The sequence below is a fragment of the Anguilla anguilla genome, chromosome 8 (genome assembly GCF_013347855.1).
Source record: "Anguilla anguilla isolate fAngAng1 chromosome 8, fAngAng1.pri, whole genome shotgun sequence".
Classification (NCBI taxonomy): domain Eukaryota; kingdom Metazoa; phylum Chordata; class Actinopteri; order Anguilliformes; family Anguillidae; genus Anguilla; species Anguilla anguilla.
In genome coordinates this window covers 38,359,416-38,376,993 of record NC_049208.1, presented here as the reverse complement: position 1 = coordinate 38,376,993, position 17,578 = coordinate 38,359,416, and the positions used below count along the sequence as shown (strand labels likewise).

The window sequence follows — 17,578 nt, the reverse complement described above, 5'->3', positions numbered from 1 at the left end:
GGACTTATTGTTTGGCGATTTGGATACAAGTGTCTGCCAAAAAAAAAAAAAAAAAAGCATCAGCAGTAGTAGTAGTAGTATAAAAACTGCTGTAATTTCTACATGGTGAAACTAAAGTGTATAAAAATATCCTTTAATAAAAGTCAACCACATGTGACTTTGATTACAATTCTGAAATTGTGCAATACAAGAGAAAGAAAAAAAATCAAGAAAAAAATGTCTGTCCAAAACGTGGACAGCACTGTACAGTAACTGTAAAGTAAACCTTGCTGTACCTAACGAAAACAATACATGTATTAAAAGCAATGGAGTGCTGCTAGAATAAATAAAGCATTTGTACCCAGGATTAGATACACTGATGTTCATGTTGAACTAGCAAGTAATTCCAGCCCAAAAAAGAAGTGTTAATGTAAGCCTTTACCAGTTTGGAACTTCAGCTGGTCTGTTCTGGTCCACCCCCATCCCCCCGACACATGACATTTATAGAGACTCAAAACGACACAGTAGCGTTAAGTGGTAAATTATTCCGATGTTCAACTACATCATGAACTGCGTGCGTTAATGTTGTCTGTAAATGTGCTTCGTGCTAAATTAAAAATAGAAAACGAAGATAACTAGATTCATGTATTTTGCGCTCATGGAGTGAATTCAACATAGTCATGTGTGCAAACCTATATGGTCTATAAGTAGCCTAGCTAACTGCTTTTAAATAGGCCAGAGGAGCATCTCGACATGTTGCGGAATCAAGACGGCTGTCTGGTTTGTGCGGCTTGTTTGACTTGAATAAGATCCCATCATAAAGAGGGGATCTTATTCATCCCACTTTACGGAATCAGTCATTTAAGAACATGAACCAATATCAACAACTACTCTTTATGTAGCCTAAACTAAATTGCTTATTAAAACGTTAATCGTGACAACAGTTTTTTTTTTCTTGTTCAATGGAATGTTATAGCTAGCCTATGACTGGAACCGCGTGCGCACTTTCGTGAATTATAGGGATAGCCTATGAATAAATAGTTTAGATTTTACTGATAAGATGCTAGTAGTAATAGTATAGGCGAATAAACTGTCGAATAAAATGAATCAAAAGGTGATGTTGACAAAGGAGGATGTCGGCAATTAAATGGTGTTTTGCCTTTCCCCTTCACACAGACCGACGTTCCCGATAACGAGTCAAACTTTCCAATAGCTCATCTGCGCGGTCGACGTTACTGCATTTCTCGGACAACTCGCTTCGCATTCTGCTCAGGAATTTTCATCTTTCATTAAAGGTAAGATATTCTACGCATGTAGTCTAATTTAGACTGGAATTATTTACAATCTGAAAATGGACTGTGTTTTAGAATCCCATCCATTGTGCCGGATGTTTTATATAATAGGACTATTTCTAATTCATTGCCTTGATGTTTCTTGTTGCGACTTGTTCTTTTAGGCTAGCTTGTGTAGCTACCATCGACTAATGCGATTATGGTAGGGTATTCAAACATTTTAGTTTAGTCTGAATAAATTGTGCCATATTGTCATTCAGATGTGTCGTTTTATTAGATTGTGGTTATTTAACGCGTCCAACATAAGCTAAGTAATGGAGCGTGAAGAGACCACAAAGACAGCGATAGTGTTCCCAACCTGATGCGTGGGGTGAAAGGATTTGGGCTATCCGGGATGTCGTGTGTCGCTTAGCCTAATGGGTGCGAAAAAAGCATGTAATGGTTCTAAGAATTAAGTGCTTAAAACCTTTCCCTAAAAGCATTGCAACACCGGTCAGAAATATATTCGCAGCAATGGGAACGCTTTGGTGCCAACACCGCCTATTTGTGTAGCCTAACCATTTTGTGTAGCCTAGTTTGTTCAACAGACAGTCTGTCGTGCCAAACCTTTTTTTTTTTTTTTTGCCAAGGGCGAGTGTAGAGTGTAATTACGCTGACATTGTTGAATGTAAGGTGAACAGAAACAAGGCTGTGTTTTAGAGAGTTTGTGCTATGAGCACAGCACTATTTGAAGGCATTTTTTTTTTAGTTCATTGAAAAAATGACAGATGAATATGGAACAATAACCTTTTATTGAAGCCTAAACAAACACAAACAAGACCTAGATGAGTGTGAGCAGTTTGTTGATTGTGTCCAGCTGGAGTGACGCTGCTCGCTGTTATTCCAGGAGAAAATGAGGTGGGCTTGGCTGTCCACTTGCCTCCTGCTGAGTGCGCTTTGGCTGGTGGAGGGCGTGGAGGTTGACCTGGAGACTGACCGCGACTGGGACTGGGGCTCCGGCCTTCAAGAGCTACTTCACAGCTTCCCAGCAGACAGCCCGTTCATGACGGAAACTCCGGGGAGCCCGGCCAACTGTTCTCAGAGGTTCTGGCTGCCCCCGTCCTCCCCCATCTGCTGGGACAACATTGCCGGGCCAGAGGAATTCGAACGGTCCCGTCTCTTGGTTCTGCAGAACCGCGCTGCCCTCCGTGCTGTGACCCACGACAGCGGCGTGGGGGAGGGGGGTGCCGCCTCCTACAACCAGCAGGCCAGAGAGGACATGCAGGGCATTCGGACGGACTACGTTGACATTGTCCAGACGGCTGAGACCATGGAGAAGGTCTTTCATTCCCTGCACGAGAAGAGGAGGGAGGGCACAGAGCTTTGGACGTTTTCAAGGTTAGTGTCTTGCTTGACGAAAAGGAAAGAGAATATGGCGGTCAAGTTTTATGTAAGTGTACACAAAAAAAAGCAGACAGACACACACTCACTGCATTCTCCATACAGCAGGTAAAGCCATTATATAAGAGGTAAAGCCATTACATAGAAGGCTTGAGTGAGGCACTGGAGAATAAAAAAAGTTATATAAATAACTGCCACACCACTGTTGCTGAATTTTTAGAGGATGAGGTCATCAAACAGACTCAAACCAGTTCATATTCCACTAATTTAGGCTAAGTGTCAGAAAAGGATCAGAAACAGTTGTCTGAGCTCACCATATATTTTATCCTTTTGTTCTTATGTACATCTGTTTTGAGAGGTCTGGCTTAAGGCACAACACTTTTGGCTCATTTAAACATCACACTGCTTGGTAACCTGAAACTTCATGGGAATCATTATGGCATGGAAAATGGATGGAATTAATTTATAAAATGTCTGTTTTGCAGACGTTACTAACAAGGTTGCTAAGTACTCCACAGTTAGCAACCTTGTTAGTAACGTCTGCAAAACAGACATTTTATAAATTAATTCCATCCATTTTCCATCCAAAAGCATACTGGCATGAGCAGTGAAGTGTTTATGTTTTTCAACCTCCATGCAACGTTTTATCTCTAAGCATATTTATAATGAGGGCTCTCCCACAAACTAGGCTGGTTATTGCCCTTAGGATAGTGGAATCATGTTGCTATAAAATGAGTCATAACTTTCATATTTGCCTCACAGAAATACATTACTAGGGACACCACTTTATGTAGGGCAGGGCTGCCCAACCCTGTTCCTGGAGATCTACCATCCCGTTCGTTTTCATTTCTATCCTAATTTTGCGTACCTGATTCTACTAATTAACAGCTCAGCCCTGGTCCCAATTCACCTCCTAATCACTCCCCCTCTGCTTTTAGTTACGCTTAATTATGAGTCACTTCCGTAAGGGCCACTCACAAGTGAGGGCAGGCATCGAAGCAACAGGGAGCATAAAAAGCAGCATTTGTGTGGGCCACACTTTTGGTCTGCACTGATGAATCGGAATTTACAATGAATTAATTATTATCAATAATAAATCATAGCCACTTAAAAGAATATCATTTAACAGTTGGGTACAGTGAGCTACTTTGAACTGCCATTTTTGCATTACAAATAATGATTACCGTAATTTAGATTGGCGTATTCAGTACACCTTAATCGACGGAATCTGCATCATTTGAGACGGCACTTGTTTTTTGCAAGCAAGTCAATGGTGCGATGACCATGATAACTGTGTTTTGAAAAGGCAAAACATGGCAGTGAAATTGCATTTAAATGTGTTTAGTTCTGCCGTGCTTTAACGACTCTAGTAACGGCATTAAGCAACGCAATGCCTCCTGAATCAGCACTCACTTTTAAGACAGCAATTTTAATTTCCTCATCACAGAGGGAATGTCGAGGGCCAAACAGCCACTACCCTTCACTGAAATTTGGCTCACTCAGTTCGGGGACAACCCTTGTACAAGATGGTGACTCTTGTGAAAGAGCAAAATGAGTGTTTGTCTAGGCGGAGTGATTAGGAGGTGAATTGGGGCCGGGCATAGAAGTGAAATAAAGTGTGCTTTGTTAGGGTTGGAGTAAAAACCTACAGGACAGTAGATCTCCAGGAGCAGGGCTGTGCAGCCCTGATCTGGAGCATGTGACCCAGAGTGATTTCAGCTTGCATTACTATCTAAATCCCCAAGGGGCACTGTTGGCATTGGATTGTCACAATCACCTGACTAATTGTTTGATTAGTGATCAATTGTGACCCTCATAAAAACAATTAATTAATAGCAATGAATACAACAGTTAAAGAGGAATGTGAATAAATGAAAAAAGTCCCAAAAAAGTCTGAGGGACTGAATACTTCAGTGCCCTGCTGCTACGCTGCACAATTAGAGAGTCAGTTTATTAATCCATTCAGGCACAAAAAACATCATCAATCATGGTCTTAAAAAGCCTAAATAACAGAGGGAGCCCTCTGTTCAGTTCCTCCGAATCCCCTGTTCAGTTCCTAATAATTGTGCAGGGCGCAGATGTCTGTCAAAGTCGACAAATCCTAAATTAAGAATGTTGGATTTTTTCCATAAACGTGTAAGGAATGAGAGAATTGGTCTCTGTGGTCACAGATGAGTCAACAGATGGCACAGATAATTATGTTTTGCACTTTTTAATTGTTCTGCAAAGAAAATCAATTGCATTCAATTTAAGTTACTTGTACTAAGCACTGTGTACCCTCATGTGGACATTACAGCTCATTTGCAGATACAATGAAACAATGTCTATTGAACTATGAGGTTGATTTCAAGAATGTAACTGTCTTGGATAATGCGAGGTGCATGTTGAAAGCATACTATGTTTGATGCCAAATACAGTTCATTTAACTTGAACTGCTTACATTGTGGCACTCAAACGTGGCATCTGGAATGCAATATCCCAAAAACTGACAAATTCAATAACGTAGTCAAAAAGATGTCCAAGCAATAAGATGCATTACGCATTTCTTCTAAGAATGGAATAGAGCAAGGTTACGTAAAAAGGTTTTTATGTAAAAACCGTGCAAGACGATATGGGACGGTTGGTATTCTGCCATACTGTGCCATTCCAGTACTTCAGTTTCTACTGTAGATTTGTGGATCTGAAAATGAACATCACACCAAATACTGATAAATAACTGACAAGGGTCGCACACTCATACGATGGTGCGCAGGATTGATCTTTTGCTACTGTAGCACAGGAAGTCTGCAGTGGCAGGGTACAATTGGCATCATCGTGTCAGAGGTAGTGTTGGTTTTAATTGGCCTGGGATCCTTGGGTTATGACAGTAACCTCCCACTCGCACAGCAGGTGCCCACAGGCAACGATGTGCCTCTCCTCGTAACAGCAACTGCTCTTTTCGAGCACTACGTGGTCTGCAGGGTAATAAAGGGGCTGTGGCTTTCCGTCAAGAATGGACCCAGTCCAATACGAGTAGATCTGCAATCTGTCGAATCCCTTGTGCGTCTAATTTTGAAGCCAATTGTTTCCTACAGCTTGAAGGAGCAACTCGAGAAAACGAAGGACTCCATCTACGGCAGGGAGCACCTGGCCAGCCTTCTGGAGAAACAGTTGTCCAGCCTGGAGGGGTCGTTACACATCCTGCAGATGCGACTGGCTAGGTTGCTCACCCAATGACCACGGCTGAGCCAGAGACACAGCTGCAAACAGAGGTTATCCTACAATCTGTATGTTATGCATGGCCACCAAACTGGTAATGGAACCCTATCATCAAAATAAACATGAGGATTCTTTTTAAATGATATGTGCTTACCCCTATAAACTACCCTCTGAATCTCAGGGCTCTGGCTTCCTAACTTGTAATGGCACGTCAGTCTCTAGCCACACAGAGGCTTGTACCTGCGTTTTTGCAATAAAATCTATTTTTATAAGCCTAGATTGCAGAAGTGTTCCATTAAAGGATTTAACTGAGATTTTTTTTTATTGATTTCATTAAAGAACATCAACTATAATGCATTTGTTTACTTCATGCTTGGGTGTGTTTTGAAGAAACATTACAAAGTGTAAATTCAGATCAACACACTTTCATTTGAGAAACTATAGCAATGTTATGAGACCATGAAGACCATTAAAAGTGTTAGATACAATTAAGCTTCTATAAATTAGGCCATGTCATTGGCCAGGACTTAAGTGGTTCGGTCGGTAATGGTGTTGATCGTAAGCTCAAGCTGGGACCTAAAGCCAAGACATTGCAGGTTTGAACCTGCAACGGGTCTTGGTGGTTGTGTCTGGGGTAGGTTAGGTTTAATTTGGCCTGGGTTTCTCAGGTTACGGTAGCATTTGCTTCTCCCAAAAATACACTAGGTCCCAGGCTACCAGCCCTCATCAATGAGAAATACGCTTCCCCTCTCATAAGTGACATCTCCGATCTAAACTCATTCAAAGGCTTCTTTTTAAACAGGCCTATGCTTATCTCAAGAAAAAGTAAATGACAGGCTTGAAAAGAGAACAAGAGCCGTGCACCACAACCCAGTTTATTTCTTGATACAAAACTAAATTTTACAAAAAAATACTATAAAGACATTTGGGGCAAGACTGCTGAAATTCACATCTAGTAAAAATATTTACAGTCCAATACAATTCTTACACTGGACAAAGACAGGATGTCAACATGACTTTTTAGTTGTTGCACGTTCACAGAACCACATGGAAGTAACTGAATTCCGTGATGTCTAATAGAAAATGAAACATTCTGACTGACTAGAAAGTCTAGTCGACTCATATTCCCTGCTTGTGAACTTCTCAGTAGTTAACACACAAACTCATTTTGAACACAGGTGGGAGGGGGCTCAAAGCTATAGAACCGTGAGGTGTGTCCAAACTATCCCTCCTATTGGAATTCATCAAATATTAAAACTGAAAATCCTCCAGACCAAAGTTAAACAATTACTTTCACCTTTAAATTGACCTTGTAAATATTGTTCAGTGTCATTTTCCAATCTTTTTGTTCTTGTGTACAACTTTTTAATGTTTCACATATTAATTTATTTTGCTTATCTTTGGTAATATTTGACTACCGTTACTATAGTCATCTCTTAAATATTTTCTAATTCCTCTGGCAATGTTCATCGATCTTTTCAAGTTGGTCTTTGATTCAGAAAAGCATCTCATTTTCAGTTTTAGATTTTTTTTTTTTTTTTACACAATGACAAATATTGAACAGAAAGCAGATTTAACTTGTACATGTGCTGTAATTTACATACACATGCTGCAGTGAATCAATTATATAACTTATAAAATAATTTTAGTTTAGCGCAACAAAATATGCAAGACTCTTCCACCAATTAAAACTTATTTAAGTTCAAGGAGGGAATTAAAACACACTTCTTTCAATCACCACACATTACACGTCCAAGTCACTCGGATTACTTCATCTCAGTTTCTTGTTATAGGCAGGTGAGCGCAGTTTGGGTTAAACTTCACAAAGATACTCTGGCAACAGCAGTGTGACACACAACTGCCATCATACCCTGGAGTCTATCGGTGTTAGTAACAGTTGTCATCTGTACCTTCAGAACCCCATTGACCAGGAATGTGAAAAATGTTACTCCCTAAAAGTGAGTGGTTGCCTACTTTAAAAAAAAAAAAAAACATTTACCTGAGTGGTTCAATTCCACATTTAGTGCAAAACTGAACTGGTTGCTACATTGTCCTCCATTTTAAGCTCATGTAAATGCGCCGGCAGACTGACTACAGAAACACTCAGGGACTATAGATATGCATTTTGAAGCTGTGAGTTAACAAATTACAGAAAATAAAATGTACACGGAAGTTGATAGGCCCATGGTGAGGGCATTTATGTTCTTTGGCAGCACGTGTGTGACTGGGATCTATCACCTGGGTCATGTTTGGTCATAGAGGCGGTTAGAAATACATTTTTTCCCTTACCACAACGGCACAATGGAACCAAACTTAGTTGACTTTGCCTCCTGCGTTACAATATATTGATTCTGTGGTTGAATCTACCCCTGAAACTGGTTCACTGACCTAGTCAACTGACAAATAAAATGTAATTGACTGAACGAAAAGACCTGTGCAGTCATCAAAGGCATGGCAGAAGAGAACAGGTTACCCTGAGGAGGTCTCACGATTTGTCTAACAGCTGACAAATCCTGTTTAGGAGCTTTCTGGTTGAACTGACATGAAACCTTGGGTTACATTGCATGTGGACCATGAAGACAACTGGAGTGTGGAGGTCCAGGCAAAGCTACAGGACACCCTGTTCTTGCATAGTCTGCATCCTCAGAGCTAATCATCCCCATCTTCTCCCCTCTCCTCTAAGGACCTCAGGTAGTCTCTTGCCAGAATCTTTTTTGGCAAGATATCTGTAAGTACAATAATAGATGAACATAGCGTCAACATTTTTCACCAGTTATGCATTAAATGAATCTCACAATAAAACTCACCATCAATGAAAGACTTTGTGATATTGCTTTTTAGTACTGCTGCATTTTCTTCCTTAACTGCTATTCACTCTCAGTGGCAACACAAAACTCAATAAGCTAACCTTATATTCAACTACAGCAGGTTACCTGGATATGCATTAATGACTGGCCAGCAACTTTTAACGTTAGCCAGTTAGGCACAATAAGTATAGCAACAATTTCTCACACACAAGCCGCGTGCAAAATATACTGTTTGTGAAATTAAGTTGTGGAAGTCGCGGCCTAGGCCAGGCAGCTGATAAAAAAAACAAACAGCGTTAGCTAGCCAGCGTCGCTCATGGCATGCTCGAACACCACTAGCTAACTACGTTAGCCATGCACTTACCAGTGAGAAACTGAAACGTCTCCGTCTCCTCTGCAACATGGGCAAGATCACTATACGCCAAAGTGTTTTTCTCTCTTCCCGCGCCTTTTTTAAAGGAACATTGCGCCAAATGTTGAACAAAAAGTTCCTAGAAAAGACCAATTTAACGTTAAACATTTTTAATAGCTAAGGTTAACTTATCTATTTGCGGCAACGTCCCATTGCCCCAGTTGCCAAGTTAGCCTGCCAGAGCCAAATGATCTTACCGTTGCTTTCGTAGTTAAGAAAAGAGCATCTTGATTAATGCTGGAAACGTCTGGAGAACTCTTCATGATCAATTTTACTCGTGACATAGGAAGAGAAATGTTTTTGCTATTTACTGTATTAGCGTCAACTTTCTCACCCACATTGTTGCCCGACATCTTTCCAAAGACAGACGATTAGCTTGCTGTCTACAACGGAAGCCGACACGACAGTCAATTTTGAATCTTGACTGCAGCGTTGGCAGGGAATTGTAGTTTAATGCTGTCAGCGACCAGCATGACACCTCCCAAATATACATGGAGTTTAGCGGTTTATTAAATTGCTATATGAGAAGAAAAAAAAAAAAAAACTGTACTGGAAGGAATACATTATTTGGCATGGGTCAAATACACAGGTAAGCTAAGGGATGCATATCTGCACAAATACAATTCTCCTACAATTTGAGTGTCTACAATGCAGTTCCCGTAGTCTACTTTCCTGTTCTTTAATATTTTGGCAGGCTATTTGGTGATATTTAGATTGGATTTCAGAGGGAAATGTACAATGACTCAAAACACACACAGGGGCTACAAAAAGAAAATACCAGAACAATTTGTGCCCCCTAAATGGACGTTTAGCCTAACATTCAAACACACGCACACCGTTTTGTTTTCTTTGTGTATATGTTTGCACTTTTGCATTTCACACTTCAGCACAGTACGTTTTAAAAAAATGTTTTCTTTTTATTATTTTACTGTTTTACACAGCAAGTTGTTGTTGATGTTTATTATTTTAACATTATCATTAGGCCTATCAAATAATTATCATTATCATAGCCCCTTCTTTATGTTAATATTTTTGCTTTCACTATCGGTACTAACTCTAAAACTAATCCACCAGAACAATATAAAAGTAGTTTATCGCTATGGGATTTCTCACAAAAAAGAAAACGTTACATAATCCCGTAATGACCGAGGTGGATGCTTATGTTTTCCGAAGACATTTTTTCTTCTGTTTCCTCCCTCATGTTACAAATAGGGCCACACTAGGCTGCTATGTCATGTGCACATTAACGTATTGTTTAGGTATTGCATCTTGGTTTCTAATCAGTGCCTCCCTCTCCCTTTAGTTTATGCCTCCAGTTTAGTCATGGTGGCTCATTAGTTCTTATAAAGTGGCAGATTGACAGCATTATTTTTGGCACGCAGCCCTATTACTTTCAAATCTTGCATAAAATTGTAGTTGTAGTGTTACATTCCCCTAAGCGTCCTGCGTGAAAATATGCGCCTCCCCTTGAAGCGGCTACGAAACAGGAAGTTGTCGCGCACCGCTGTCATTCAAGGAAAGCTTCAAGCTAGCTAGCAAGTTGTTTGTTTGAGAAAATACTTGTGAGTATACAATATGTTACGGCACAACATTGAAACTGACAAGAAGAGTACTGCACAGTAGTTATAAAAAGAAATCATAACGCTTAACGAATTACTTTATTAGCTAGCATGTGAGCTAGTTACCCATTTTACTACAGTAGATGCTAGCCACCTAACAAGCCTGTTGACAGAAACTAGCTAAATAAAGCTGTCTGTGAATGCAACATTTTTACATTTGTATAGATTATTATTATTCGCTAGCTCTGTTAGAGTTAATTAATACTTCTCCGACATGATACATGCATGGAGACAGCTGTCTAGCTCATTGCTGGTTAACGCTAGCCATTCTTAGCTTGCTTGATGTGGTATGGCAGCTGTATTGAACGTTATATTACTGATGTTAGCTAAGTTATGTCAATATAGTAGCTATATTAAGAAAACAAACCTAACCTTTAGCTTCCACGTTCATGTTGTTAATTGTTTTATTCATGAAATTTATTTGCTTTAGCCAGCAAGTTTAGGTAGAAAGTGGGAATGAATGCTAGCTAGCTGTTAGCAGGCTTAGATGAATTACCTAGCACTAGCTAACTGCAACGACCAAATATGCTTCATTGCAAACACGTCTTTTATTTATAGTTAAAGATTACCAAACAAAAATACTTGTGGAGGCAAGCAGATATTGAATCTGGTTCTTATGATAGTTTTTACATCACGGGTTTTCTGTCACCAGTCCCTGTAGTCACATCCTGCCAGATAGAAATGTGCTGGTGTTGGTCAATTGAAGTGATAGTTGCTGGCTAAGTAACCTTGTATGTAAATTACCTGGTCAGTTAGCATTACCATCTTGCTTCATCCCTGGGACTACAGTGTGGTCAGGCTAGATTGTGAGAAAGCTACGTACAAGCAAAGGTTTTGAAAAGCAGGTCATCAAAGAGACTCAAACCAGTTTTTTTTTCCATTCAGTGTTCTGAACATGAAGCTTATTGAATGTGTGTCTCCCTCACTCGCTCAGGCTCAAGCTGCTTGAGAAATGAGTATCCCGGACTACATGCAGTGCGCTGAGGACCACCAGACTGTCCTGGTGGTGGTCCAGCCCGTGGGCATTGTCCCGGAGGACCAGTTCTTCCGCATCTACAAGCGAATCGCCAGCGTCAACCAGGTCAGCATCCGCGACTCCCAGAGGCTCCTGTACATCCGCTACCGGCATCACTACCCCCCGGAGAACAACGAGTGGGGGGACTTCCAGACGCACCGCAAGGTGGTGGGCCTCATCGCCGTGACCACCTGCGGGTCGAGCAAGGAGTGGCCGCAGACGTCGGACCGGTTCCACGGGCAGAAGGAGGTGTTCGGCTCCACGCTGTACGACTCCCGCCTGCTGGTGTTTGGCCTGCAGGGCGAGATCGCCGAGCAGACCCGCACCGACGTGGCCTTCTACCCCAGCTACGACGAGTGCGAGGACGTGGAGAAGAGAGTGGAGGACTTTGTGGAGTCCATCTTCATCGTGCTGGAGTCCAAGAGGCTGGACAGGGCCACAGACAAGTCCGGGGACAAGATCCCCCTGCTCTGTGTCCCCTTCGAAAAGAAGGACTTTGTGGGTCTGGACACGGATAGCAGGTGAGTTTTCTGTTGTTTGACTCCCAGGGGAAGGAATGCACCAAGCATTGTACAATTCCTGGTTCATTCTTTTTCTTGGCCCTGTCAAGTCCATCGCTACATGCAAAATGCCCTTCATGCTGCATTTTAAAAATGTAATTGAGTCTATACCTAATAGCACGTTCAGAATTGTTTAGTTAATGGGTCGTCATTCATTACTTTTGAAGCTCTTACACATGCATGGCATCAAGTGACACAATTTTAAGGGCCTACTTATAAGCTGAAAGTCAAAAACTATATATAGTCTATATTTCTCTAACTGAAGTTTATGAACAACACAATGGCTGTCAGGTCAGAAATAACTGACACATCAATGGAAAAACTGTAGGCTCAGTGTTTCTTTGTTTTATGTCCTACAAGATGCTCATAACATTGTTGCCTTTAAGAAACCTCGCCTGTTTTCTCCTCTATCATTATTTATGCTTATTTCCTTTTGTTGATTTATCTTGCTTTATTTGTCTTTTCTTCTTTTCTTTCACACTGTCCTGTGAGTTTGTTATTGGGTGTGAAAAGGTGAGCTGTAGTCCAGTGCGTCGCCGTAGTGATACCCATCCCAGTCCATCGGCTTCCGCCCCCCTCCCATATGAGAAAGCTCTGTATCAGTGCTCGCCTGTCTTGGTACCGTGCCAAAAGCCAAATGCATCTCTCCTCCTTTGGCTAAGAACAATTAAATTATCAGATATTTACATAAGTGTTCAGGAGGTGTATGTGCTGAGAAGAACACATAAATAGCAATGCTTTTAATGCTTTGCGAATGCATCTTTTTACATGGGCATGTAGCTGAGAGGATGATCTCATCCTCAGCTTTGTAGTTCATACTTTTAAATATGAATTGCTCTGTTTTATTTTCAAAGTTAGGCCTTAGTTCTCCTTGATTAAATGTACACACACACAGACACACACAGATATACATTCCAGACTAAATCTTAACAGGCCTCAGTCCTGGGAATCTTTGTATCATGAAGCTCCCATTTGTAGATTTGCAATTCAAGTTCTTACAAAAATACTTCTGTGCGTTTCCTGCATGGAGATCATTCATTGCTTACTAAGACTGATTTTCAGTTATTTTGCCTTACTGTCCCTCGTGATGAAAATAGGACATTATGCTACTGGTAGGCCAGCACACACAATCTGAGCACAGGATCTGTGATTGAAACATTGCTACCCTGTCCATGACCAGTCCTGTGCTCACAGATGAGGACTGAGGGTCCACTTGGCTGATAGTCGAGTGGAGGAGATGGTGATGGCTTTTGAAAGGCTCTTGGGTACCCCAAGAAGAGGAAGGTTAAGTGTCCTTACTGATACAAAGCGCCGTCATGTTGGCTTTTAGTACCTGGATTTCATACTCAGTGTAATTCATGGGTGATGCTTTGCCATAGCTTAGCTTACCATTATCCAAGTTATCAAAGCATGAATTTGTTATGGAATCCATATACGTTGAAGCCAAAATGGTAAGGTCACCGGGGACCGCTTCTTGGATTGTAGCAAGTTGTCATTTACGCTGTCATTTAAGCCTTTAAGTTTGGGGTACTCTGGGGTTGTGTGAATTATTAGTGCTTAGGAATACATTTGTAGAATTAGTCACAAAAAAGTCCTGAAAGAAGAATCAGTGGTTGAGGTAATTATTTCTCTGTAAACATCTTTGTAACTGCCAGCATGCTCAGCAAAAAATTCAAGGTAAGCATTGCTGTGCCCTGTGCTGTAACAACAAATGACTTTCACCATTTTTTGTACATCATATTGCCTTACATTCATTTTTCAGGCACACTCTAGAGAAATCTAGAGAAAATCATCTGATTGGATCAAAAGTGAGCTTCCCAGCTTGACTTTAGAGTGACCAAGAAAAGTTAATTCAAAAACACTTTTAAAGAAGTAATAAGGTAATAAGTCAGCACATAAAAAAATAAAAAATAAAAAAACTCAGGGTTTTTCCTGGTTGAGACGACGGCACTTTTATTGTGATCATGTGATCAGATTTACCACATCTTGTTATTAATGTGAATTACACTTTTTAATAGCCAGCAATGTTCAGATGATGATTTGGTAATGATTGATGATTTGGTTCAGATTATGGTAATTTAAGAAACGTTTTTGAAAATATTGGACGTGCTTGATTCAAAAATACAAAATATACAGAAACATATCCAAAAATAAACAAGATTTTGGCCACCTGACCCAGCGGAATAGGAAATATTCACAAATCTCAGACCAGACAAACCAGGAAATTGAAATGAAAATTGTAGTGAGCTGCACCAGAATTGCAGTCTGTTGTTTGATCTTGACTGACACGCCCCCAGCAGTGGCTCTCCTCCCACTTCGGCACACGGTGAGTCAGAAAATGACCAAATGGCTCAGGCACGTTAATCCGTGGCGAACATACCACTTTGCCAGTGCAACGACTCGCAACACGCCATGTGCTGGCTGGAAAATAGAGCCCTTAATGTTTTTTCGTGTTGACACAGGTTAGAATTTTGTGGAGATGGCACAAAATTTGATCTAGATGTCAGTTTTTTAGCCAAAGAATAAAACTGACAGTATGAAGGGATTAAAAATAATCTTTTTAGTAAGGCTCTTTTTTACAAGTTATTTTACCTTATTTCAGCTTGCATATTTGTTTGTGTTTGTATTTGCGAACTACACCATTTTGAGTTCAGAATTGCATTTCCCTTACTTTAGGTGGCCGAAGCCCCTGAGTAGTGAGTTTTATTAAGCAGTAATGGTACACAGGTTTCAAATGGGATTATTTTACTCCATTGAAATACTAGGTTTTGTTTTCCGAGCTGAAATAAGGTTGAAAGTGCTGAAATTCTACCCCTTCCTATACCACTTTCAGCCATGTGTGAAAGGTTGTGAACACTACAAGGGATTGTCATTATTTTCATTTATCTTCGGGAGAAACATCCATATAAAAGCCTTATCTAGACCTCAGAGATATCCCAAATGAAGAACATGCTCAAGAATGATACACTTTCATTGTTTAACAAAACTGGCTCGTCAAACAAAAACTCAGATATTCACATATTCCTGTGTGCAGAAATATGTGTACCTTTCAATGTGTGAGACCTCCTTTATGAGCGGTTACTTGAAGCTGTTATCTTGTATAGCCACTGCTCAGTCTTTGGTATCTTCCTTTAGGGATTTTGGCTCACTCCTCCTTACAGAACTCAGAAAGGTTTGAGGGCTGTCTTGCATGGACATTTTGCATGCTTGCATTTATGACCTCTCAAATTCTTTAAAATCTTTGGTTTGTTTGGTTAACTTCATACCCAATTATTTACACACCTGATTCTGCTTTCCTACTTTGATTTAACTAATGCAAGAATAGTTTCACTTATTTTTGTACCCGCACTAATTCTTTTCATTTTTATTTTTCTAGATGCACAGTGCTCTAAACGCGTATGAAATTGGTATATCAATGCTAAATTGAATTTCAGAAAGGCTAATCCTGACTAATTTTCATCATAAAAACTGTACATTTCTACAATGGGTTCACAAACATTCAGGCGTGGCTTTACGATAGTTTACCTTCAGAATGACCATAACCTGGCAGGGGCAACCGCAGCTTTTAGACTGGCGTGTCTGGGCCCTCCTCTCCATGCGGTCCATGGTACCTTACATACGAGCGGCTAATGACACTTAACCTTCCGCGGCACTGATGCCCCGGTAAAGAGTTACAGAGGTCTCGCATGAAAGGCTCTCTTTGTCTCAGTTCACCAGATCGAAGGCCTTCGGTTTATGTCTCCCTCCTTTTCCTCCCTTTGTTTCCAATTCCAATGTTTCCAGGTAGAGAAGAGTTTTTTTTTTGGTAGCTTTGTACTAGGCTGTGCTTGTGCTGTCTCACCCCTGTACTATCCACCTGAGCAGCAGCAAAGACCACGCTGCTGGCACCTTGTGACATAAGCAGTGACGCTAAGGGGAATATATAACCAAAATGTCATGTGATCAAAAATTTTCTCTGCAGAAAAAAACAGAAGGTAAGAGTTTGTCACGTGATGGCCTGACATTTTGTGACTGTATATAACGCTGATGCAGTACTCTTTTTACTCCTTATACCTACATATAGTCTTTTTTGTGAGTATGAAACAGATGCAGGACAATCTTTTTGCAAGTATGAACCTTCACTTTAGCAAGATAAATTGAAGTGATACTCCACCAAAAATGTAATAAAGTAAAATTGAATTTCATGTCATTGAATAGAATTAACAGTAGAGAAAGAGAGCACCAAAAACTCTATCAGAAGAGGTATCCAGAGTGATTTGGATAGACGTAATACATTTGCACGTACTCAAATCATGAAAATTAATTTGGATCTTTGTTCAGAATCTTCTGCTACTAACACTATTTTATGACAGGGGAAGGATCACGTTTTCTGAAATGATGACAAAGGCCAGCCATATATATTTAAAGTTACATTTATCTGGTCCTTATTTGGGGATAATTTCTCTCTGCTCAATTTGCTTGCATGTTGTCTTGCTCTGCTTGACAACTATGGCTTTTTCGGAGAATGTTCAATGAATTGAAACTTTTTTTGTGGAGTATTGCTTTGATTTTACCGTGGCTCACATAAACAGTGATCTGTGGTTAACGACTTGAAATTTTGCCAGCATTCCAGCATTATGAACATCACCCCAAGTTATCATTACGCCATCAACATTCATTGATAAGTTGCTTATATGTCACAACACAAACATTTTTCTCTTTGCTATTCATTTTTTTCCCCAGATTGTTCATTCAACCCCTCCAAGGGGGTCCCCTGATCTCGACAAAAAAAAAATTCATGTTTTTTTTTTTTTTTTTTGGGTAATAAAATCTGCACTCGTGCCGTTGTGTTGAAAAGCGAAAAGCGGAAGTAGCTACGTAGCTAAACTTTTCGGTGGGCGTGACTGAGCGAAACTCGCCCTTTACGCCCCTCCCCTCCCCTCCCCCCCAGGCACTATAAGAAGCGCTGCCAGGGGCGCATGCGGAAGCACGTGGGGGACCTGTGCCTGCAGGCGGGCATGCTGCAGGACGCCCTGGTCCACTACCACATGGCCGTGGAGCTGCTGCGCTCCGTCAATGACTTCCTGTGGCTCGGGGGTAAGTGCTTTGCATTACATTACATTACATTATTGGCATTTAGCAGACTTACATTGCATCCATTTATACCGCTGGATATATACTGAAGCAATGCACGTTAAGTACCTTGCTCAAGGGTACAACGGCAGTGTCCTACCCAGGAATCGAACCTATGAGCTTTCGGCTACAAGCCCAGTTCCTTACCCACTACGCTACGCTGCCTTTGCATGCGGTCTTCAACGGCTGACCCAGGATCAGTTT

The 17,578-nt window shown here is 40.8% G+C and overlaps 3 protein-coding genes across 4 annotated transcripts in view; 2 read left to right on the top strand and 1 right to left on the bottom strand.

The window, feature by feature from the left end:
- Nucleotides 1-593: 593 nt before the first annotated feature.
- On the top strand, nt 594-6,202 carry si:ch211-57n23.1. The gene is made up of 4 exons (XM_035431216.1): nt 594-759; nt 1,156-1,274; nt 2,158-2,648; nt 5,726-6,202. Exons 3-4 carry the CDS (start codon nt 2,164-2,166, stop codon nt 5,865-5,867), a joined length of 627 nt encoding a protein of 208 aa, XP_035287107.1. The 5' UTR covers nt 594-759; nt 1,156-1,274; nt 2,158-2,163; the 3' UTR covers nt 5,868-6,202.
- Nucleotides 6,203-7,703: 1,501 nt separating this feature from the next.
- chrac1 (chromatin accessibility complex subunit 1) lies at nt 7,704-9,474 on the bottom strand. The gene is made up of 3 exons (XM_035431217.1): nt 9,266-9,474; nt 9,021-9,147; nt 7,704-8,575 (listed from the first exon to the last, which is right to left on the bottom strand). The coding sequence occupies exons 1-3, from the start codon at nt 9,419-9,421 to the stop codon at nt 8,499-8,501; spliced, it is 360 nt and encodes a 119-aa protein (XP_035287108.1). The 5' UTR covers nt 9,422-9,474; the 3' UTR covers nt 7,704-8,498.
- Nucleotides 9,475-10,516: 1,042 nt separating this feature from the next.
- trappc9 (trafficking protein particle complex 9) overlaps nt 10,517-17,578 on the top strand; it is a 308,154-nt gene continuing 301,092 nt past the window's right edge. For both annotated transcript variants that reach the window (XM_035429796.1, XM_035429795.1), the window contains exons 1-3: nt 10,517-10,630; nt 11,622-12,223; nt 17,193-17,338. In XM_035429796.1, the coding sequence (XP_035285687.1) occupies nt 11,640-12,223; nt 17,193-17,338 (730 nt within the window). In that variant the 5' untranslated portion in view covers nt 10,517-10,630; nt 11,622-11,639. The remainder of the gene's footprint in view (nt 10,631-11,621; nt 12,224-17,192; nt 17,339-17,578) is intronic.

Bases quoted from the DNA above. Each gene is read 5' to 3' on its own strand.
- chrac1 (XM_035431217.1), bottom strand. From the start codon at position 9,421: ATGTCGGGCAACAATGTGGGTGAGAAAGTTGACGCTAATACAGTAAAT. The intron at 9,148-9,265 runs GTAAGATCATTT...GGTCTTTTCTAG, and splicing joins TCTTAACTACGAAAGCAACG to GAACTTTTTGTTCAACATTT. The intron at 8,576-9,020 runs GTAAGTGCATGG...TTGTACTTACAG, and splicing joins GACGTTTCAGTTTCTCACTG to ATATCTTGCCAAAAAAGATT.
- si:ch211-57n23.1 (XM_035431216.1), top strand. From the start codon at position 2,164: ATGAGGTGGGCTTGGCTGTCCACTTGCCTCCTGCTGAGTGCGCTTTGG. The intron at 2,649-5,725 runs GTTAGTGTCTTG...TGTTTCCTACAG, and splicing joins GAGCTTTGGACGTTTTCAAG to CTTGAAGGAGCAACTCGAGA.